Below are 25,536 nucleotides of genomic sequence, written 5' to 3'. Positions count from 1 at the left end.
CAACTTCCACTACTTCAGCCCTACTGATCTTCATTGCTTCCACTACTTCAGCCCTACTGATCTCTTCCTCCCTCCTCTCATCTCTTCTTCACCCAGCCACTCCCCAACCACTTATACTCGCACTGCTCTCACTCTCTACATTCAACAAATCCTCAAAGTGCTCCTTCCATCTCCTCAATTTCTCTCTCTTCTCCACCAACAATCTATTATTCCTATCTTTCACTCCCCTACTATTTCCTCTTTCACACTGCCTTACTTTCTTTACCTCCTTCCAAAACAATTTCTTACTCTCCCTCCATTTCACACTCAGATTCCTCCCAAACTCGTCATCCATTTTCTTCTTACTCTCCTTCACCAGTCTCTTAACCTCTCTTCTCTCTCTCATCTTCTCCCCTACACCTACTCGCTAACCATTCACTATATGCCTTCTTCTTTTGTTCCACAGCTCGTTTCACCTCATCATTCCACCATGCTGTCCCTTGCACACCCTTGCATCTCCTCCTCATTCCACAAACCGCCTCACACACTGCGTCTATCTCTTCCGTGAATATCTTACATACGTCTTCCACCCCTTCCATCTGCTCTAGCTCATACCTTCCCAATCTTTCTTCCACTATGTTCTTATACTCTGTCATTTTCTCACTATCTTGCAATTTCTCCACTCTTCTCACAGGAGCTGCTTCCCCTGTCTTCCCCTTCATCTCCTCAACCACTTTCTTTGCAGCTCTACCTTGGCCATCACTAAGTGATGGTCCGAGACTCCATTCCCTCACCCACTTCCTGAAAGATGTTTATCTAAGCTCAGGCAGGCGATTCTAGCCTCTACCTGACTGGCAGAAGAATGGCTTTGCTCTCTCTCTCCACCCCCTAGTCTCAGAACCTCTTACCTCAGGCCCATCTCAGGTCTCTCTATAGTACGTGTTTCTTCCTTACTGTGCCCTTTTCATAATTTTCTATTAACCTAACCATTCTTATACAGGTTTCTGATACTTAGCATAACAGCATGCATGTGTTTAGTGGCTTTAATTGATGAAAAAGGAAAACTCTGGGTTTATGAGTGGGTTACTCAGTACCAAACAGGATAAATCCCATAGGTTCTGTGCTTTTGTTAACAGGCTAGGCTCGGTACCAATAATGCACGATAAACAAGGGATCACTGAAAACACATGGACACACAGTCAGACAGATAAATACCAGCACCATAGAAAGATACTACACCTTCAAACTGTCCACCATAAATGCTCTCTCCTCCAGTGCCATTCCCAGCCGAGAAGTCCCCTGCCTGGATCATGAAATCCTTTATCACCCGGTGGAACTTAACACCTTGATAGTGTAGTGGTTTGCCAGTAGTCTGACCCACACCCATCTCTCCTGTGAACATCATCATTATGATCATCACCATCATCATCACATTAAAAGAAAAAAAAAAAAGGGGCGGGGGGGAAGGAGTGGAGGGCTTTTTAAGCACCTCTTCCTCGACAGTTTATTTTACATATCACACCCTGACAGCTTTTTTTGATGTCATCTACACTGTTTCAATATCAGCCCAGATTGAATTAGAAACATAGAAGAGGACACTGGGGTGTACAATGCAGAGGATATTGTTATATATGAGGTGTAATGAAATCTCCAAAGTCACTCAGAACAGAACTCACACTCAGGCACGTTATAGTTTTGTACCGTAAGATGGGGCTATCTGACTTCTGGCTATTTTTCATTGTACTAAATTTTTCTAGTGCAACATTTAGGGCACTTAAAAAGCTTTACTGTATGGGAAATTAAATATAAATGATCCAACTTCACATGTGAAAAAGGATTTTAACACAAGAAAACACAGAAAAGACATACGTGAAAAATAAAAATAATGTTTATCAACAACTGATGAGGGGCAATTGGACTCGGTGGGTTAGGTTAGGTTAGGTTAGGTGACAGCCGTGCCTAAATATGCCCGGTGTTTAGGGGTTCAGGCACCTATTCTAAAATTCTATGATGTTAATCCACCTGTGTTACCCTCTGTAGATGCTTCAAGCTTTGCATTAAGTGCCTGTATAATGTGAGGTCATCCAGTAGCATATGCAAGTAGGTCTTTAACAAAATCTGAGAATAACTGTGCCCACACAGAGAAAGAGTTACTTGCTATAGTTTTTCGAGAAGAAAGATTTCACTCACGCATTTATGGTAAGGGTAACATTTTAGTAGAAACAGATCATAAGCCTCTCGAAGCTATTTTCAGGAAACCAATAACTTATATTCCTTTGAGACTGCAGAGAATGCTTCTTACACTACAAAAATACTGTATTAAGGTTAAGTACAAGAAGGGTGTTGAGATGTTTGTAGCTAATGCTCTAAGCAACGTTAAATGGCCTAAAGAAGAAATTAGCAAAGAGGAAGAATGCTTTGAAATAAATAGTACTGCTGCCAGCAGCCTGCCTGAAGATAAGTTTGTGGAGCTTAAAAGAGTTACTGACCAAGACCCATCCCTACAACAGCTGGTAGGGATTAACAAGAAGAGATGGCCAGCGTAGACCTAAAATTCCCAAGTGTATACAAGCATAAAAGTCTTTCAAACATGAAATTAGCTATCATGATGGCCTACTTTCTAAACTTGATAAGATTATAACAACAAGTGAACTGAGAGGTAAAATGTTAAATGAAATATATAAACCACATCAAGGAGAAATCTCTCACTCTCTAGCTTGCTAGAGATCTGCTATTCTGGCCAGGTATGACCTCCAAAATCATAGATGTAACATCCAGTTGTAATAACTGTAACACCTACCAGATGCAGCAAACTAAGGAATCATCAATGTCCCATGAAATACCAGAACTTCCATGGTTCAAATTGGGGCTGATCTCTGAATGGAATAGAAAGCCTCACCTGTTGCTTGAAGATAATAATAGTAGATACTTTGAATTCAATCTCCCTGACAACACTGAATCCAAAATAGTCATTACCTATTGTAAGTCACAGTTCTCCAGACATGGGACTCCTCAAATTCTACATGCAGACAATGGTCCTTAGTTTGTGGCTAAAGAGTGTGAACAGTTCAGTAAAGCCTATGGTATAACTCATACTTCATCCTTACCATATTATCCTCTTAGCATTGGTCTGGCAAAAAAAGCTATTCAGACACTGAAGAAGATACTAACTAAAGCTAAAAAAGATGGCTGTGACCCTTACCTGAGTGTTCCAGATTATAAAAATATTACCACTGTAGCTGATGCTAGTCCAGCACAGTCACTCTTCTGGAAGCACACTAAAAACACAATGCCGACATTGTCATCACTGCTAGCTCAACACGTACAAGATCCAGAATATATAAAAACAAAACTTGAAGAGAAACAAGTAACACAGACATATCATCATCATCATCCAGAACTCCTTTCCCACCCTAGGGCAGGGTGAGGAGTAGCAACATCCAGACAGACCAAGTTTGCCCAATTCAATGGACCACGCTTCCATTCACTCATTCAAGCCACCAGAATCCTGGCTCAAACTGATACAACAAAAACACTCACCACATTCTGTAGCTTCACATAATGTATCCGATATAGTCAATTCGAATGATGTCACATTAAAAAAAGAGTGCCAAATCCTTGACCATGCGCTTCTTCTCACAAAATTAATCCAGCCAGCTTGATCTCTTGTCAGTCCCCCAGCCTCACAGACCTCCATACCTATCTCCCTCACATACTCAATTCACCACATCCCTCCACCTTCTCCTCGGCCTACCTCACCTCCTCCCGCCTTCAAATTCGCTCAGATGTATCTTTTTCAATACTCTACTGTTTTCCATTCTCTCCACATGACCACACCATCTCAGTACACCCTCTTCGATTACGATGTCCACAGACTTCCTCATTCCTCATCTTTCACAAATCACATTATTTTGTATCCTATCCACTCTCTGTACTCCACATACATTCCTCAGAAGTCCCATCTCCACTGCTCTCACTCCTGGCTTTTCATTTTCATGCCACACCATACTCACATCCATATGTTAAAATTGGCACTAACACTCCTTCATGTAAGCCTCGCGCAGCTGCAACATTCAAGCCGCTGTTTCTTATCAAGGCCTTCATTGCACCAGCCATTTTTCTTCCTTGTGTCACTCTACTTTCCACTTCTTTTGCACATTTTCCTTTCTTATCTATCACTGTACCCAAGTATTTGAACTCTCTCATAAATTCCAGTCTCACCATTCACTGTAACATCACACTGGGAGTCACCGTCTCTCTCAATAAATCATCACTTTACTGTTTCTACATTTACTCTCAAGGCAAGATGCACACAGACATCAACAAAACTCTGCACTAGTGTACCAAGCTCTTGTCCGGTATTTGCAAGTAGCACTGCTTCATCAGCATACAACAAATTTGAGATATTCCATCCATCATAGTTCATTACCAATACCATCCCTCTCTCCATTACTCGTGTTTCTACTTCTCCCATCATCCCATCCATATACATATTAAACAACATGGGGACATCAAACAACCTCGTTGCACACCCACACTGATCATGAACCACTCACTTAGATGCCAATTTACCCTTCCACATGCCTCACTACCATCATAAAAACTCCTGATGGCACCTAGCAGCTTACCATCTACAACATACATGTACAAAACCTTCCACAATCCATCTCTGCCTACAGTGAACTCACATTTGGCAAGTAACAGGTGCGAAAAAAAAACTCGGCAAACTGAAATTTGCCAAATCTGAACTAAATAACTAATGGGAAAAAAATAAACTGTTTCTGGGCATGCATGACTGGACTGATTTTCCACCTATATTATAACATTACTGGGTGTAAAGCATGTGATGAACACACATAATATCATTCAATTTATTTTAGCCAAGAAACAATACAATTTCTTCTCAACTCTGTACTCATGTTTTGACCCTTTCTTCACATCTGGGCAATTTGGTGGTCTGCCACGATCACCCATTCCACCTTTCTGTGTGTCATCAGCCATTATGTGTTCTCCAGTTCTCAGCACAGGTAGGAATCACAATAAAACATGGACAAAATGCTGCACACATGATGGAGGTTGGCAGAGAAGTGTACCGCATGTGATGGTGGCTGGCAGAGAAGTGTAAACAAATATGCCTCGAAACTTAAAGAGGTTCGAGAAGACAAGACTTGAATTTCACAATACAAACTAAATTTTGTTGAAATTAATTCAGATTAATAAAAAAATTGTTGAAATTAACTGGCATAAAATTAAAGAATACAGTTACAGTATATTTTTATTACAAACAACACGCCAAATGTGAGATTTCTGTCGTCAAATTAGAGTGTTGTGTACCGTACAATCCCATCCCACTGCCAAAGGTGAATTTGCCAAATAAAAAATTGCCAAATGTGAGAGTTCACTGTATTAAAAAAAATAAAAATAAAAAAATAAAAAAAAAAAATTTTTTTTTTTTGTTTACTATAAACTTGAAGATAAACACCCAGGGCATCGTCTAGTGAAAAGAAAAAAACTCTCTCTCCATCTTAGTGTAGCGCCATGCGTAAGTTTATGTAGGGGTCGAGTTGTTTACAGTGATGTACGGCCAGCACAGCCTGAGCTGTGGCTCGCAATCCATGGGGGGGGGAAAAAAAAAAAAAAAGTTACACATCCAGGGTTAACAGGCAAGAAAAAACATGCTATGGTAAAAGGCACAAACAACTACATAGAGCCTTTAAGTTCTCACAGGTATAGTAGCTGTAAGGAATAAGGTGTAGTATAATGTACTGTATAAGGCACTAACCAATACATAAAGCTCTAAAGTTGTCACAGCTTTTAGTACTGTATAGCAATTATAGTATTAGGTATACGGCACTAACCAGTATAGACACTCCTGAAATTCTAATGGTTACACTATAAGGCTATAGAATAAGAGAGGTACACTACAGGTATAAGGTAGGTATAGTACATGGTGCATTTGTATAAGGTATAGTATAAAGCAAGCACAGTATAAGGTATGGTATAAGTACAGAACAGTACAGTATACAAGTAAGACACTAACCAGTACAGAGAGCTCTGAAGTTCTCGCATGTCTTTGGGCAAACATCACTGAACAGCTCAAAGATAATGCGTCCCGAGGGAATACCGTCTATCTCAACGTCAAAGAAACAACGCACACGATGTCCCATTTTCTCCAGCTACACCCAAATATACTGCAAAGCAGAAAGAATAATGATGCCAGTAATTGATATTCACAGTATATGGAGGCACCCACTCAATGTGGTGCTATCTTCAGTAATGACATTGGGTGAGAGTGCAAATGGCTTCCTGTAACCAAAGAAATTCTCTTTCTTTCTACATATAACTCTCTCTTCCGCCTCTCAATTTCTTCCACGCCCCTATTTCTCATCCATTCATTGTATGCTTTCTTCTTTTGTGCCATAGCCAGTCTCACCTCTTCATCCCACCAAGCTGTTCCTTGCACCCCCCTCTGTCTTCTCTTCATCCCACACACCACATCACATGCTGCACATATTTCTTCTGTGAATATCCTGCACACACCTTCCACGTTCCCCATCTGCTCCAATTCATATTTGCCCAATCGTTCCTCTGCTTCTCTCTTATATTCTGCCTTTCTCTCATCCTCTTGTAACCTTTCCACTCTCCTTACAAATACTCCTTCTTCCCATCCTTACCTTCTTCTATTTCTCCATCTTATTTGGATCCTTATTCTAGCCACCACCAAGTAGTGGTCAGAAAGTCCACTCCCCCAACCTCTATAAGCTCTTGCATCCATTACACATCTTCACATCCTTTCATCCACACACATACTCAATCACTGCCTTCATTTCATTCAGTTCACCACCCACCCTTCTCATCACTCGCCATGTATACCTGTGGATTATTTTGTGCCTGAAGAGGGTATTGGCCATCACCAACCCCCTCCCAGCACAAATGTTCACTAACGCACTGCCATTCTCACGTATCTCAGCAGGCACACCCCACTCACCAACAATTCCATCCACCATGCTTAGAATTGCATAATTTCTGTAATGGGCATATTAATTTCAGTGTCCAATAGTTAGGTGTTTTTCTGGAAATTTACCAGTCAGGTTAGGCTATTTGATTAAATTGGGTCAGGTTGTTCAATGCAACAAAAGACAGAGATAGGAGCTGGAGACTCCCTCCCCCATCTCCTTTTTATGTACACAGAAAAGCATTTGCAATGGATGCATATATGAGAAAATGCTTAAATTGCTTAATTCAGCAATAAGCACAATAATTTCAGTGTTCGTTAGCTGGGTGTATTTCCGAAAGTTTATCCCGATAACGTGCTGACTTTTTTACACAACGTACGGAAAACAAACATATTTAACCTACCTAGGAAATGTAGTTGCCTGGACATCCACAGCAACTTGCTTCCTGTTGATCTCAACCTAAGGGTTTTGCTCCCTGAACCCCTTGTGATTTTAACCACCTAGGATTGCCACTAAACCTAACGCTTGAAACCCCAACTCCTATGCGACCAAAACTTCTAACCAGACCTATCAAAATCAACCTGTGAGACCCATTTGAATAGGAAATTTGTTAGACTAAGCCCATCCGGTATTCACGAGCCGAGCATTGACCAATAGGCAATTCAAGCATAAATCTGAAACCATCCACCGGATAAGGTTTGCATTATGATAATAACTAAGCCTAAAAAAAAAAAAAAAATCGTGCTCATTTTTTATCGTACCAGCAACGATGTGAGAGTCTGGCAACCGGTCACAGTACCACACAGTCACTCCACCACTCCACAACCCGACATCATTGTTATGCTACTAATACTACTATGACAAGAAAAGCGCCGAGGAAATTTTTTTTATTCAAACCAAAGGCTATTTTATGACTACTAAAAACACTTCTACGTTTACATTATATGTGAACTCCCAAACTCTATTTTAAAAATGTTGATAAGGCAATAAATTTAAAAAAATACGAGTTTTTCATATTATTGCGGGAAAATAGTGCTGCTGCGTCATATCATTGGTCTTTTATTTATAGTTTCCTCTTATGCTTCAGGGTAACATAGGAGTGCAATATTTTCATTCCCAGTAGACAATAAGTGTGTTAAGAAAAGATTTATTGAGATATTTGATTGGTAATTTTTCACTAGTTTTGTGAGAACCATTACGATGCACGCTACCATAAATTGATATATTTTTTATGGCACTTATCAATTAATACATACTATAAGTTATTAGAATAACTACTGACATGAAGCATTATCATTCAGAATATAAAACATGCATTTCAATTGCAAGTAAGGTAATATAAATTGTATGACTTAAAAAATAATAATAATAACTTTCAACAGCTGACAGGAAGCAAGTGAAGCGAGGTAGACAATCCGTTGCCATTGGCATTTCACCACATAATTTTGACACTACATTAATTCATAAGTATAAAACAATTCAGTCAAATGAGTCAATAGAAAAATGTACCTTAATGTAAATCAAATCGTCTTAAGCGCTTGTGACTGTTTACAAGGTAAATGCAATGAGAAGTAACGGTATATGCTGAAGAACGAAATATCCAACTGCTGTATTCAGTACAGGTTCATTGTTTACCTCACCAAGGAGTGACTCAGGGATAGTGTGTGTGTTGATAAAGCTAAGCTGTACGTTCATGAAGCTTCAACTACACGGGCAGTTAGTATCTAACGAAGAACAGGAAAAATGAGAAGATAAATACGTACGATGGTGTCACCCAATAATAATAGGGCGGAGGCTTAACGGTAGCGATACCAAAATGAGTGTGGTGGATGTGCAGATTCTCAGCAGAAACGTATACTTACCGTAAAAGTAAATATTTCATACACAAGTATGAATACTCTACCATTCGGGCAGAATGTACGATAATGTTCTTAGCATAGTAGATACGAAGAAATAAGATTTTTTGTTTATAAAATATCCATAACTTTTTTTTTTTTACCGGTTTTGTATTTCCCACTTCGGGATTTTAGTTCGGCAGAAGCCAGGCCATATTAGTCTACGTAGACATCTAGCAATAGGAAGATACATGTATAAAAAAAATTACCTTAGCCTAGCAAGTCAATAAGATCCTTATTTAGTATTTTTACTTACCATCAATCTCACCCATGTTAGGCCTACCTCCAGTCATATTATATTACAACTTCTTATCATTACATTGTGACACGACCATTACAGCTTCTCACCACAGTCGGTCATCACTTAGGTCAGTCAAGTACAGAATTATAATGAAAAGTAGTTATTAGAAGCTATAGCTTTTCTTGTTATTACCCTAATCAGTCATCAGATGAGTCACTATCTCAAGTTATCAGATCACTCTCCGTCATAACTAGTTTATCTTAACTAAATCATAGCCATAACAAGTTACATTAATTACTAAGGTACCATTATTAATTTTGTAGATAAAAAGCCTCATCCATGCAGAGGCAGACTACCACAACCATGTCCATTTACAGCTAACACTACCACAACCACTTGTAGCTGCTACTACCACAGCCACTCATATCCACCATTACCACCACCACCACTCATAGTTACAACTACTCATAACTACTATTACCTCAGTCACTCACAAGCACTTCTACCCCTACCACTGCTACAGCCACTTACCACCACCACTACCATTGCTGCAGCCACTTATAACCACCACTGCCACAACCACAAATAATCACCATAGCCACAACTCGTAACAACGACTACCTTAACCCATTTACTACCACTGCCACAGCTAATAACCACTACTGCCATAACCACTTTACCATTACCACAACCACTCATAAACCACTACTGCTACAACCACTCGTTACCACTACTACCGTTACCACCTAACCACCACCACCACAACCACTTATACCACCACTGCCACAACCATTCATAACCACTACTATCACAGTAACTTATAACCACCACTACCACAGCCAGTCATACCCATTTCTTACCATTACCACAACCACTCATAACCACCACTGCTACAACCACTCGTAACCACTACTACCGTTACCACCTAACCACCACTACCACAACCACTTATACCACCTCTGCTACAACCATTCATAACCACTACTATCACAGTAACTTATAACCACCATTACCACAGCCAGTCATACCCATTTCTTACCATTACCACAACCACTCATAACCACCACTGCCACAACCGCTACTACTATAACCACTTAAAACCACCACTACCACAGCCACCATAACTACCACACTCATTCATAACTACCACAACCACATTACTACCACACGACTCATAACTGTCACAACGCCCACTCATACCTGCCACTACCACATCCGTTCAAAACCACTACTAGCACAACCTCTAAGTTATAACTACCACAACAACTGCTAATAACTACCACTATAATGACAACCACGTCAACAAATCATTACTGTTATCACAATAGTCACCACCACAACCACTTGTAAACTCCACTACAAGTACTTAGTCTCCACTATACTGCAACCACTCATAGCTACCACCACCACCGCTACTGCTACTACTATTGGTGCTGCTGCTGCTGCTGCTGCTGCTGCTGCTGCTGCTGGTAGTAGTAGTAATGCTAGTTAGCAGTAGTAGTAGTAGTAGTAGTAGCAGTGCTAGTTAGCAGTAGTAGTACCATAGTAGTCGTACCAGTACCACCACCACCACCATCATTCGTAAACACCACTATTATAATCACAGCCACCACTGTAACCACTTATTACAGCCGCTACAACCACAAAAATTCAGGCACCATCACTATTACCACCACAGCCATTCATAAACATCAGTACAACTACTACCGCTATAACTACTGTACCTGGTACTCATAATCATTACAAATACCGCTAATAACCATAACACTATTAATAACTTTCATAACCACAAATTTATATATAAAAGCACAGTTCACAGTCGCATTCTACTCTTACAGGCCAAAATATCGTCCGACAAAAATGCAGAGAATGAAATAAGGGTAATAGAATATGAATGGAGAACCTTAGACCAGCGAAAGTCTAGGAAGATTAGGAGTGAGGAGGGGAAAAAGTACGGAAGGAGAGGGGAAGTGTGGGGAATACGTACAGAAAGGGAGAAGCAGGGAAGTGATAGGAGCCAGAAAGAGAGAGGAACCGAACATACAGGACCGGAGGAAGAAAGTCACAGAAAGGAAGAGAAGAAAATTAGAAAACGAAAGAAAGGGGAGGGGAGAGAGGACACGGTAACTAGCAAAGTAGGAGAACAGGTAGAAAAGAAGGAACAATTTCGCGAGAAAGACGAGAGAAAGGAATGAACACTATTAAAACAAAAAAGAGGGGACACGTTATAGAGTGGCAAGGAGAGAAACAGGGTAGGAGGGGGATCAGTAGGAACTTCAAAGTGAGGTGAAGAGACGGAAAGGGAGGAAGAAGTTCACGAGACGGGAAAAAAAAGAAAAGAAAAAGAAAACGTCGCAGCAAAAAGGAGGGGAGAGGGGACACGGCAGGGTAGCTAACAGAGATGCACAAAAGACGAGGGGAAGTGAGGTGAGCAGACAGGAAGGAAGGAACTATTTCTGGAAAAGGACGAGAGAGAGAGAGAGGGGACAAAGAAGGGACAAAGTACCTAGGAGAGAAGCAGGGAAGAATTGGATATAGGAGGAGGAGTGGATGATATTGAGAGGGCAAGTTACGTCAGCGGGGTAGAGCGAGCGGACCACAAGGGAAAGGGGTTATCAGCGGGCCGGCGGAGCTCAGGAGAGCCATCAACCAGACAGTGTGGGCTCAGCCACGGTCGTGTTAGGAGGGATACGTGATGGCGGAGGCGAGGAGTGCAGTGGCCACGCCCCGGGTCCAGAAGAAGGACCTGGGCACCACAGATTCCTTCGACGACCTACTCAAGTCCTACCGACAGATGATCGTCAGGAACTACTTCAGGTTCAGGTCAGTTGCCACTTTAACAGCAACAAAGTACCTAACACGGGTGACTGTTCTAGTAAGGAACTCGTGTCAACGAAGACTGCACTGAAGGTTGACCGAACTCTTGATGCCAGGGGGTGACTGTCCTCATAATGTTTACCCCAGCTGGTTCACTGCTGGACAGATTATGTGTGAGGGTGCCTACAGGACTTGCTAATGCCATCATCAGGACGCCTTGTCCAGTATAGAAGGAACTGGAGCTGACCGAGTGGTTAACCTGTATTATTGCATGACACTATTAATGTATTGAGGGTGGCCAAATGACTTAATACCAGCACCAGGACACGTTATCCTGTGATGACTAGGATGGAACTGGTACTGAATGAGTGTCTGTACAGTACTAATATATGGCACTGTTAATGTATGATCACGCTTAAGACTTTTAATATGACCATACTAGTGACTATGATGTATGACACTAATGTATGATTGCTTTGTTGTCGGAAGGTTATGACCTCGTCGATGACTTAATGTATAGGCTACCTGAACAAAAATGTATAACAAATAGCTACATACTGGTATGCATATATACCGTATATATATATATATATATATATATATATATATATATATATATTGTGTGTGTGTGTGTGTGTGTGTGTGTGTGTGTGTGTGTATAAGCGTTTAAGTCATTTATGAAGGACAGTCTATAAATGAACACAAGTGGGTGACGTTCCTTTGTAAGGCAAATGAATAAACCTTGTGATCAGTGCAGCAGCAATGGGCCAATACCCAACTGAAGTTCTGTCCAGTAATAAGTTATATAACACCTACAGCACAAAGGTGTAATTTGTACCGGGTATTTTATTTCGACAAATACCACAGAATTTTCTTTACCTCGACTGAGACCACTTGGGTTGAAGACGTTACATTTGGGACTGAGTATAAAGTGAATGATAATGTGGCAACGCAGTTTTAGTGTGTGACAGAACATACGTGAATAACTATTAATGTATGACAAGTGAACACAGGTGGATGTGAAGACAGAAGAAGGAGAGTGGATGGGGGAGGAAAGTACGGAGCGAGTGGGGGTGTGGGTGAGGGAGGGTGGAGTGCGTGTTACCGGGTGTGAACAAAAAGTAGTATAGCGGCGTGGGGTTGGGGAGTAGGGGAGGGGAGGGTTGGAGACGTGATGTGAACAAATCATTCACATTAACAGACATATATACCGTACCGGTATACAGTTAATTTGAGTGAGCGAGCGATGTTTACTCTCAGTTAAGTTTGGAAATGAGCGGCCCGGCTTGACCCGGCCTCCCTCGACCGGACCTTCACGCTTAGCAGAAGCTAATAACTTCACTCCTGTGAGAAGTAGAGTTGAAATTCTTTCTCCATGTGATACATTCATTCAATAAATATTGTTATCAACTAAAAACTCATCCATAAAGACGTAGGAACCCCTTGGAATTTCGAGCTTCCGAGGGAGTGTACGTCTCTAATCGGTGAATGCGTCAATTACGATATCAAATTTAAAACATTTTGCCGTCGTAACAATGTTTTTTGGCATCAGTTCTTGCAGTTAAATATCGGAGATTCCGCTTATAATTTTACAACAGCGTTTTTGTTATGTTTTGATGTTGAATTTACCTTGGGAAAACACTCCATTTCTGGCTTTAATCATCTCATCAATAGCCTTGTCTTTATATATCAGAGGGAAGTTGTGATAACATGGGGCTTGCAGGCTCGCAAAGCGCACTGTACTGGTTTGCTCTTATCCGCGCTATTTCTCCTCAGTCCACCTTGTCTCTGTTCCCACTAAACTCAGTAAAAAAAAAAAAATGAAATTACTGGCCTCATCAACAACAACGATGACAACAATAACAACGATAACAACAATAACAATAGTAACAGCAATAGCGATAACGACAGTACCGAGTACTTGGTGAAAAACGTTCCAACCTTTTCCCACTTCAGAGGGGGTCACTTATTCTCTCACTTATCCTACCATATTTGAGCACGTTCTTTGATTCCTTAAGTCCGATGACGTCTTATTTCAGTTCATTCTGGTTTCTTCCAGACATTATTATTCTGCAAGTGAGGGATTTCTATGCCAAAAGTGTAACAGCCTCCAGTAACACCTTTACTATGACGGTACATTCTTTTTACTCGAACTTGGCCTAAAACTGCTATTGCTGCATCGTGAATACTGAGTTGTTGCAAGAGATTAACACTACAAAAAGAGCCTATTCAAGAAGTGCTACGAGAAGGATGTGGAGCGGTAGTATTGTCTTTCTTTTTTGGGACTGGGAAGAACTGATGTCTGTGGAGAAGAAAGACTGCCGTGGAATTTCAGCAAGATAATTTCCAAATCTATCTCAGTGTGCCCTATCAAAGTGCCATCTGGTCACCCTGACTGGTTCAGAATGAGGAGGTTTGGAGCAACTGACTAATGAGGCTGTAATGAGATTGTGGTCGGAAGAGGCAAGTGGTGACAGCACTTCTGTCCTGTATTTGTTAGGGTTATGTGTCAGGAATAGGTCCAAGAGATGGGCACTATAGTCAGGATTATCTGAGATTCTGGTTGGTTGTTTTACCAACTGCGTGAGATTAAAATGTTCTGTAAACACCTTGCTTTCTAGACCAGTATCGTCAGCCCTGACAGAATGCAATAACCATTCTACATTATGGATGATAAAATCACCCAAAATGGCAATTTCAGTGATAAGTGTGAGGTTAAGGCTTGTCAACACTGTGGATACGGTATGCTGGTTTCTGAAGAAGCATTAGGGAAGCGATAAGCTATACAGATATATTTGGTAATATTTAGGTAATTTACTTCTTATAATGAATAATTAAAGTTAGTTCAAGTGAAGTTCAAGATAGTATCAACTGCATAGCCTATTCAGATTTGATATAAAAACAGGTGCCATCCTTGTTACGAAAGTTTGTGAGAATATGGTAACCAGGAAAACTAAATGGGGATATGTCAGCAGAGGGAGAGATTTGGGTTTCTGTGAGGAATATGGCTAGAAGAGATACAGATTTGAGGAAAATGTGAACAGAAGGAAGACTGGTATTAAGACAATGGATGTAAGTTAAATATAAGGCTGATCCTACACTTTTCTGACGAGCATTAGTGTTTGCAATAACTGCTGTCGGCACAGTCGCTTGATTGCGACCTGGAGGACCCTGTGCCGCCAGCCCTACCCTGCCGGTGGTGGCAGTCCGAGGTACCACCGAATTTGCTGATAATAAAGTAGCAGCCATTGCTAAAGGGATGGAATTAGTTATGTTGTCTAATGTGCATGTAGCCTAGTGTGCTGTAGACAGATGGAGTTAGAGATATTATGAGAGTATTAGTATGCTGGCCTACTCCCTGTGTTAATGGAAGCACAGAATATGTTCAGCAGAGATGGTCAGTAACAGGCCCTGAGGGCTAGTGAAACAGGTGCTGTACTGCTCCCTATCGCCAGCTTGCCATTCACATCGGGAGTACTGCCCTGCACCGACTGGTTCTACAGTCTGCTCCGTACGTGAAATTAGCAGCAAAAAGACGAAAATCTGGGCCAGGTTAAGGTGAAAGGACTATACTGTAGGCTCCACTCTTAAGCTGAATTCAATCGCCTGGTTTACCAGTACTCTTTTTACTTTAACTTGGACAAGATTTTCATTCTTTTGCAGCTTATTTCAAGTAATTTCATGACATAAAAAGACACTGCTACGGCTCTACATCCTCTCCACAGCCCATACACATGACTAGAAATGTTCAGGTGCTAATGTGTTACAACCAACATTGAAAAGGTGCCAATTTTAGGCAAGGTTAGAGTAAAAGGGGTCCAGTTGCAGGAGTAAGAAAAAATAAATAAATAAATCACCAGATGGAAGGGATTCAGTGTAAGATTGCTTTTGTGTACCATTATTTTCACTCACGCAGCTACCAAACACTTCACAAGCATAAGAGTGAAGAGGTTAGATGACTGTTCTTATTTGTTACCTCGCCTGGACGGAGTCTGGCGAGGCATTGTTTTTGGTCGAGTTTGATTGCTTTTTCGTTGTTTGTTAGCAATATTACGGAAAAACGGCTGAATGAAATTACATGAAACTTTCTGGATATGTGGACACTGGTCCCTAAAGAAAGTGATTAAATTATGGAGGTAATTGTATGACCTTTAAAGGTCAAAATCAAGGTCATGGATTTTCAGAGAGCTATAACTTGAAAACAGGTTGAAGATAGAGATATTTACTATTATGAACATACAGGAACTCTTAATATGGGCATTCATTTGGCAATAAGACCTTTGACGTTCAGTGACCTTGAAAGGTCAAACTAAAGTCACAGATATTCAGGGGGCTATAACTCAAAACTTGTTGAAGATATAGAGATATTTACTAATTATTAACACATAGGATGTCCCATAAAGGTTTTTAATTGGTACCATGACCTTTGTCCGAAAGTGACTTTGAAAGATCAAACTCAGGGTCACGGATATTCAGGGGGCTATAACTCGAAACTCTTGAACATAGATATTTACTGTTATCGAGATATAGAAAGTCTCCTGGACTTTTATTTGGCACCATGACTCTTGATCTTGAGTGACCCTGAAAGGTCAAATGCAAGATAACAGATTTTCAGTGGGTTTAACTTGAAAACATTAGCGTCATTACCTTAGACTTTAATTGTGTTCTTTACTGACACTACAAAAGGACACTACTGTATACAAAATGGCAGTACCGATTCAGTATTTAACAGAATAAAACAGTTGCCGTCAGGCGAGGTTTGTTGTGCGTAACACCACTTGTTCTGATTATTATATTGTTATGTGTGTATATTTACCGCTATGTATTTATTTTATCCTTGTTTTCCTTTTGTACAGTGGCGATTACCTCTTTTGTTACATTGCCATGGTCTTTTTAATGCAATCAGTCAATATCATAAGAGTAAATACGGCATTTAAGTGAAAAATATGACATAACTAAAATCATCCAAATTAAAATGAGCAGCCACAGACTTCCTAATTGTAAAAAAAAATAACTAAAATCATCCAGATTAAAATGAACAGCCACAGACTTCCTAATTGTAAAAAAATTACTAAAATCATCCAGATTAAAATGAATAGCCACAGACTTCCTAATGGTAAAAAATTGTTAAGGTTCTCTGTGAATACTCTGTCTGATCTACTGCTAAAACAGAGCAGCTGAAACTACTGGGAGGTGCAGGTGAAAGTGAAAAATACGCGAGATCAAAATTTAACCAAATCAAGCATAACAACCAGAAATACTTGCTCGTTGGAGAAACTGGTTACGTTCCTTCGAATACCGGGTACTGTGTCTTCTGTAGCACGAACGGATTGAGGAAGCAGCTAGTGTCACGAGTGGGACAAGGTTTTGTCCATGGAACTCGCTGCCTGATCATTCAGACTTCACCGTTGGTTACTTAGGTGGAGGACCTTGCTTTGGTGGTGGGAACTAGGCCCGTGTTTTAAGCGGTTGTGGAGATTTCGTAATACCTTGTCTTAGCGATATATTCTGAACATTGTACCTCAGTATCCTCCCGTATGTTGTGGTGCATACGATGTAAATAATATTCAGGATAACGTTAAGGTGTGATATGCAAAAGACGTCATTAAGGCCGTAGTACTACGAAGTCTCTGATGCCTTGTTGAAAGTACTGTTCAGTACGCCACCTCTCTCTGGGTCGTACCGTATCTTAACTTTTGAACTATCATAGCTCATTTTTCTCCGATTTATTTTGTCTATTGCACTTAAGTATTCTTTTGTATGTCACCGACACAGACTGTATCAGTAATAGGCTATATAAATAACACACGGGAGAATGTTAAGACGTATGCTTCTTTTGCGCTAACTTGGCCAAAAATTGCAATATCTCTATCATGAATGCTGAGTTGTAGCAATACATTAGCACCAATTTATGATACCAGTCACGAAGAAGTGCTGTGAAAACGCTGGAGAACGGTAGTATAATCCTTTTCTGCCAAGGAGCTGCGTGAAATCAGCTGGAAAAGAACGAAAATCTGGACCAAGTTAAGGTGAAATGAGTATAACAGTATAATAGTGCCCTCCCTTGGCGGTGTTTTTTTTTTTTCCTGCTTACACATCCTGCCTGCCCTGACCTTCTTCACAGAGGGAGTTACGCTGTTTTCACTTTTACTTCACCTAAAGTTTCCGTCTTTCGAGCTTGAAAGATCAGTTTTAACAGTAGATTAACACTAGATTATGGTGTTATATTTTTCTTTCACACTGGCAGAAATTAACTGGTCATTCTTGAATGCTCACTTGTAGCACTAGATTAACACTAGAATATGATGCTGCACTCTTTTCGCCTTAATTAGGCCAAAAATTGCCGTGTGTGTGTGTGTGTGTGTGTGTGGAGGGGGCATTCCCGTTACGCGTGCGAATTGTGTGTCATCATCATCATCATCTACAGTTTAGGGATGTTGTCTAGTCTGCGTCCGTAATTCCCTTCACCCATTTTTCAGTCCTTTAAAATTTTTAGTTCTACCCAGCTGACAAAAGCTATTAATACCGAACTTTTTCACACTAAACTGGCCCAGATTTTCGTATTTTCCAGCTTATTTCACGTAGATCAGTGACAGAAGGCAATACTACGGCTCATCATCCTTTCCGTGGCACATCTTTGTGACTAGCACCATATTTTAGTGTTGTGCCCAGCAGACAAAAGCTAATAATAATGCAGTTCTTTGATACTAGTGTGGCTCAGTTTTTCGTGCTTTTCCAGCTTACTTCACGTAGCTTAGTGGCCGAAATGGAGAATATTGTGATTCTGCATCATTTCCAAGGCATTTCTTTGTGACTAGTACCATATTCTAGTGCTATTCCTAACAGAAAAAAGCTAACATAATAACACTTTAATTCTTTCTCATTAACCTAGTCTAGCTTTTCGTCATTTTCCAGCTTATTTCACGTAGCCAAGTGGCAGAAAAAGTTAGTATTCACCCAGTGGTTCTACATCCATTCCATAGCACTGCTTCGTAATCTAGTGGTAACCTGTTGTTACAACTCAGCACCCAAAATAGAGAAATGGCAATTTTAGGCCATTTGGGTAAAAAGAGTGTATACTTATTAACACTCAGGCTTCTATGACTTCCACTCAGCATAATTAAATCATCTGACGTTAGGAAGAAGAGAATACTTGTGTTGTCCCTACCATCAGTTTTGATATATCCCATTTACTCTACCTATCTGTCTATCTATTGCCAGACGCATTAATCCCTTATAAGAGGTGTCCACAAACAAATCGCCTCCACGTCACCCTGTCCCCCCCCATTTCACTGCCCTGCTCCCAGTACACTCCTCCCCCCCTCTCTCATATACCTCTTCAATCCATCCCTCCATCTCATCCTCGGCCTTCCCCTTCCTCTCCCCCCCCCCTCAACCTCACTCACATACACTTTCCTCGTCAGTCTCTCACTCTCCATCCTCTCCACATGGCCAAACCACCTCAGTGTGTTTCTCCTAACGCTTCCTATAACATCCACATCCACACCACAACGCTCTACCTTGCCTAAAATTGCTATCTCCATCTTGAATGATGAGTTATAGCAACTGATGACTGATAACAATGAAATATAGTGTTAGTTATGAAGAAGTGCGATGGAATGGCTGTAGAGCAGTATCATTGTCTTTTTCTGCCACTTAGCTACTTGAAGTAAGCTGCAAAGGAACGAAAGTCAAGGCCACGTCTAGGCTTCTATGACTCACTCTCAGCTGAATCAGATCATCTGTCGTTAGCAGGAATAAAATACTCGAGTTTTCGCGACATGACAGGGTTAAAAAAAAAAAAATGGTTGAGCTGGGCGGGTCTTGCATATCACAGAGCAGATTTCAGATGGAAGTTACGGTCATCCAGTGATACAGTGTGTTTAATTTAACCTGACAAAGATCCCTTACCCCTTCCAGCTCCATGGAAGGCCAAGGGTAGTCAGAATGGAGGGTTGATCAAACTAGCAAATAAGGAGACTTGTTCCTTCCTCATAACTAAGAGTGATAGGGTTTCAGGCAACTGCAGCTTAATATTCAGTTCCGTCAGAGGAAAACAGACTTGCTCTAGTGCGTTTACTCTAGCCTTACAAAGATCCGTAACCCCTCTCAGTTCAGTTGATGGCCAAGTGTGGTCATATTGGACAGAGTGTATTTTACTGGAAACCAAGGAGACTCATTCCCACCTCATAACTATGGTTCATTGAATATTAAGCAACCACAACTCACTATTCAACTTGTGGGAGTGGCCCAGTTCCGTCTAATAAAACAAAGCGCAGCGATAGTAATCCAGATTTTAAGGATTTGAATTTCATAAAAGCAGACTTTCCTGATCTACCAGATGACCCGCCGACATGTCATAAAAATACCCCCGCTAATACCAATACACCAGTCCTGTATGAGACAGCCCTAGCATGTATTCAATATGGACGGTGGGTGTTAGCGCCGAAGTGGTGACATGTAGAGGTGTATGGTATGTAGGAGGACTACTGGGCCTTGAGAGCAGGCTGTGAAGCCTATGCCCAGAGTCGGACACATAAAAAAAAAAAAAAAAAAAAAAAAGATAGACTATGCCGTAAGAGAAAAATCATTGCAATAGTCAATTCGGGCGACTGATATCAGATTCACAAATAAACATGTAAACTTGAGATCACCTCCCAGCCAAAACTGTGTGTGTTTTTGTGTTTACGTTATTTTTCCTTTTTCTTCCCCCTCCCCCCAGGAAGGAGAGGGTAATTTTGTTATTCCACTGCGGTCTTTGATTCCGTCCACAAGCTGGGCAGAATTTGCAAACTTGCGATCATGTTTCTTGTCATAAATGATTTTTTTTTTTCCCCGCAAGGAGAACAACAGGCATTGCAAGGTCGTACACTTCCGTATCCTCGTCTTCCCTCCCTTCCTCAAAAAAAAAAAAAAAAAAAAAAAAAAAATCTACTCAGGGAATTGATCATGACCTTGTTTCCTTCCAGCCTGTTGTGGTAAAGTCAGAATACATGAACTGTGATTCACAAACATACTTACGATCCATGCCATTTCGTAACTTTGATTTGTTTTTTTAAGAGAGGCAAGAAAAGGAGAGTGCTCTTTCAGTGTTTCATGTTCCTGCTGCAAACATTTGCGATAGAGAGTTGGTAAGTTGGTACATTTCAGCTCAGAAGGTCATCAGTGTATAAACATATCTATCAGCGTTTTTTTTTTTTTTTTTTTTACATCCACCAACGAAGTTGGAGGAGGTTATGTATTCACCCACGTTTGCCTGTCCACACGATATCTCCAAAAGTTCTCAATGAAATTCAATGAAATTTTGTGGAAGAGTGGACCATGGACCAAGGAAGAATTGATTAAATTTTGAGGCGGATCCAGATCCGGATCCGGATCCTATGTATCCCACACAATATCATTAAAAGTTTTCAATGAATTTCAATAAACTTTTGTGGAAGGGTGGGCCGTGGGTCAAGTTACAATTGATTAAGTTTCGGGGGGGATCCGGATCCTCTGTATTCCACACAATGTATCCACGGAGCCGAATTCGGATCCTTTTTATATGCTTCCTAGTCGTTCCTGTTTTTAAGTTAAAGCTATGCTCTCTCTCTCTCTCTCTCTCTCTCTCTCTCTCTCTCTCTCTCTCTCTCTCTCTCTCTCTCTCTCTCCCCCCGTGTGTGTGTGTGTGTGTTCTCATTTTCTCATACAATGTTCCGGATGAAGCGAGATTGTGTGTGTGTGTGTGTGTGTGTGTGTGTGTGTGTGTTATCTCGTTCTCTCATAAAATGTTCTGGATGAAGCGTGTGTGTGTGTGTGACTGCATTTCTTATATTTATAAATTGATTAGAGATTTCATGATTAAGCATCCTGCTCATCTTCGTCCAGCCTCTCCCTCGTGTTGTTCTTGTTATTATTGCTGATGTTCTTTATCTTCATCTTTTTATTCCTTTTTTATTTATTCTTTCCTTATTTTCACCTCATTTCCTCCTCAATTTTTTCCTCTTTATCTCTTTCATCACTAACTCCTCCTTCTCCTCCTCCTAGTGCACTTTTTGCATGGTTGTTGCGAGTGAAAGCGAAGATTACCACAAAGTCAGGTTCTCTTCCGCTGAGCCAACCCACACTTTCAAACTCACAGGCTTTGTGTGTGTGTGTGTGTGTAGGCTAGCCTATACAGAGAGAGAGTGTGAGAGACAAGGCTTCTTTCAAGTATGTGTATGTGCAAGCTTTATTGCGTATGCTCATGCTCGTTTGGCGAAGGGATGTCAGTCAAGAATGTAAAAGAGAGAGAGAGAGAGAGAGACTTCTTTTACGTATGTGTATAGCCTATGTATGCATGAGTAAGCTTTATTGCGTATTCTCATGCTTGTTTCTTTATGTGTGTGTGTGTGTGTGTGTGTGTGTGTGTGTGTGTGTGTGTGAGAGAGAGAGAGAGAGAGACAGACAGACAGACAGACAGACAGACAAAGAAGGGAGAGTGAGCACTGGAGGGAGTTGGCGCATGGATATTAGTCAAAATTGAAAAGAGGGAGAGAGACAGACAGACAGACAGTCAGACAGACAAACACATAAAGCAGGGAGAAAAAGCACTGGAGAGAGTTGGCGAAGGGAAGTCAGTCAAGAATGTATAAGAGAGAGAGAGAGAGAGAGAGAGTAGGGATGGTAAGTCTCTGTTAATACCGGAACCACATCATCATGGGGAGAATGGATATGGCTTCACGAGAGAGAGAGAGAGAGAGAGAGTAGGGATGGTAAGTTTCTGTTAATACCGGAACCACGCCATCATGGAGAGAATGGATATGGCTTCACACGAGAGAGAGAGAGAGAGTAGATATATACAGATAAAATGAAAAGATAGATGTGTGTGTGTGTGTGTGTGTATGTGTGTGTGTGTATGTGCGTGTGTGTGAGAGAGAGAGAGAGAGAAAGAGAAAGTAGGTATATCCATATATGATATGAAAAGATAGATGTGTGTGTGTGTGTGTGTGTGTGTGTGTGTTTGAGAGAGGGGGGGGGACTGAGAGATCAAGGATGAGTGGAGGGATGGGGTGGAAAATGGGAGTTTTGAGTTGAGCCTGTTGGCTTGGACAGAGTAACTTAGAGGCGATTTTATGTGGCCACCTCTGACATTATTGAGGCGTCTGGCTATAGATAGGTCTTTCACCCTAACTTGGTCCAGTTTTTCGTCCTTTTGCAGTTTATTTCCCTTAACTCAGTGGCAGAAAAACACAATACTGCGGCTTTGCATCCTCTTCATAGTCTTCTTTCGTGGCTAGCATCATATTCTTGTGCTAATTTGTTGGTATAGTTTAGCATTCAAGACGGCGAAAGATCAATTTTAGATCAAGTTACAGTAAAAGTAGTGTACCTTCAAGCAATTTTATATATGTGTAGAGGGACATTTCGAAGTGGGAGGATTAAAATGGTTTCCTACACTGGAAAAAAAAAAAAACACTCTGGAGGCAGAATGATTTAATCTTTAACACACGTCAGAATAATGTAGAAAATAATAACGTTTGGGGTCACGTTCATATGTCTCTCTGTGAACCATGAGTCTGCTGATATGAGAGTCGTAGCAATTTGTGTTCAGTGATTTATTTTTCATATTACACTTCTATTATCTTACTGTGTCTGCATGTCATTGTATATTATCTGACTATCGACATAGTTCTCTTCTGTAACCGGCTTGGGATGGTTGAGGAGTACCATGCAGAATAAATCGCTAAGGACGAGGTCCTTCGAAATCATCCGCCCCAACGAGGAAATGGTTGTTTGTGTCTGTACGTATGTTGAGCTCTTGGTACTTTAAAGCCTTGACGCAGAAACTTTTTATGGATAATATTCAACAGAAGCTATAACTTCAATTCCAGCATATTTAAGTGTTTCCTCTTGATACCTAACCATGTGATAAACAATTTTCTTCTGTGACGCGTATGTGCAATGACCTCTGGGGTATTAATGACCCTGAGAGAGAGAGAGAGAGAGAGAGAGAGTTAACTGACAACGGAAGTTTCATGGAAGGGATGTGTTTGGAAATGGTGAGATATGAATAGCATTCTTCTTTGCCGTCCGTGTCTTCATAGTAGTTTAGTCATGCCCTTGTAGGAGTTGCCTAATATTGGCCAGCTCAACTACTTCAGTTAATCTCTCTTATGTTCTTCCATTCCTATGTTCTAGAAAACGTTTCGGCTGCCAAATACTTGCCCATTTTGTTTTTATTTCGCAGACAGCTGCTGACTATATCTAGGTCATGTTTGAATGTCAAGGTCATTGTCTTAGGTCAATGTCGCCGGATTGAAAGGGAATTACTCCAGGCGGTCTTTGTCCCCTTGTACTGAGGGCATGTTTTTATTTACCCCGCTATGAGTATCAGGAACCTCACTGAACCTTATAGCTGCAAAATACAACTAATATACTTTAAGCAATTATCAATAAGTTTAATTTAACTGACATAAAATCAACATACAGTTGCTAGATAAAACAATAGAGCTAATTTAGAACTGACAGTTAAAGTTCTTGACAGGTGACCCAAAGTTCTGATGAGGTCATCCAAACGTTAACCCTTTCATTGTAGCCTAGTGGCGTAACTGAACTGTAATTTCCGGACGATTTAATTAAACTTAGAAAAAACTTCTGGTAGTGAAGGAGGTAATTAAGGCTATATCTAACCCCTCCAGCTTGAAAAGAGTCTCCTAAGCTAAATTAAGTAGTTTGATGATAGCAAGAATAAGCAAAAAATAAAAAAAATAAAAGGATGTCATGGGAGTGAAGTGGTTACAGGTGCCTCAGCCATGATGACGCCAACACTGAATGTATAGCCTACTATCACAAAGACACCCACAGAACATGCTCTTGGTGGGTGGGCAGGCGGGTGGATTCCCGGTCGACAAGACATATTAATTTTCAGTCTTGAAATGTGGACCGAAAGTTAATAGATCAAACATGGCAATTAGGCTGTAACTCCATTGGAGGGCTGACCCTCCGTGAAGGAGAGATGGCTTCCCTGCAGATGATGGCCCTGCAGGGGTTGTTTAGATCCCTTCGTGGGGTCAGTCCCCCAAGGGGAGTTGATTATTAGGGATGCAGCTGGAGACGGGCTTATTTGTTAGTCGAGGTATAGCATTCAGGTGACTGGGCAAGTCTGATCAGCCAACAGTCCGTCTGGGTAACTGAGCGAGGAGTTAAAAAGCTTGTGGTGAGTGTGGTGACAACATTAACCTGGAGAGCTAGCTATTTAGTTTCACGTCCAGTGACCACGGAAAGGCACTGTTTTTCACCCATGCTGTCAGGATTTCTCTTAACTGAGAAAAATAATTTAACCTTAATCTGATGAGAAGTGGATCAGTTGCCAATTTCTTCACTGTGATCGGCTTCCTACACCCCGGCTCTGAGCACAGATTTGACACTCCGTACCCTAAGGCCCAACAGTCCTGCTGTGTGCAGGAAAAAACACCAAGTGCAGAGAAGGGAGGTGTTTTATTCAACGTTTTGTCAAGCAGAGTTCCTGAGGAAGCCTGCTTGGCGAAACGTCGAATAAAAAAGGTCCCATCTTTGCACTTCGTGTTCTTCCCCGCATTCTGTCCCAGCCATTCCTGAATATTATATCAGGCCCTTCTGTGTGCTGCAGATGTTGCCACAATCTCACGTTAAGCATCAAAGTCCATTG

At 41.0% G+C, this 25,536-nt stretch overlaps 2 protein-coding genes across 2 annotated transcripts in view; one reads left to right on the top strand and one right to left on the bottom strand.

Annotated features, from left to right (window-relative positions):
* Moca-cyp (nuclear cyclophilin protein Moca-cyp) overlaps positions 1–7,745 on the bottom strand; it is a 45,871-nt gene extending 38,126 nt beyond the window's left edge. Inside the window, exons 1-3 of the mRNA XM_080266828.1 lie at positions 7,697–7,745; positions 6,020–6,170; positions 1,219–1,371 (exon numbers count right to left, since the gene is read on the bottom strand). Of these exons, the coding sequence (XP_080122954.1) occupies positions 1,219–1,371; positions 6,020–6,146 (280 nt within the window). The 5' untranslated portion in view covers positions 6,147–6,170; positions 7,697–7,745. The remainder of the gene's footprint in view (positions 1–1,218; positions 1,372–6,019; positions 6,171–7,696) is intronic.
* A 3,990-nt stretch (positions 7,746–11,735) lies between these two features.
* LOC145392539 (carnitine O-palmitoyltransferase 1, liver isoform-like) overlaps positions 11,736–25,536 on the top strand; it is a 52,644-nt gene continuing 38,843 nt past the window's right edge. The window contains exon 1 of the mRNA XM_080266951.1: positions 11,736–11,894. Coding sequence (XP_080123077.1) covers positions 11,767–11,894 — 128 coding nt within the window. The 5' untranslated portion in view covers positions 11,736–11,766. The remainder of the gene's footprint in view (positions 11,895–25,536) is intronic.

Source organism: Coenobita brevimanus, chromosome 22, assembly GCF_032717465.1.
Source record: "Coenobita brevimanus isolate Jiangsu-jjx chromosome 22, ASM3271746v2, whole genome shotgun sequence".
NCBI classification, from domain to species: Eukaryota; Metazoa; Arthropoda; class Malacostraca; order Decapoda; family Coenobitidae; genus Coenobita; species Coenobita brevimanus.
The sequence above is the reverse complement of the archived record's forward strand: the minus strand, read 5'-3'. Positions and strand labels throughout refer to the sequence as shown.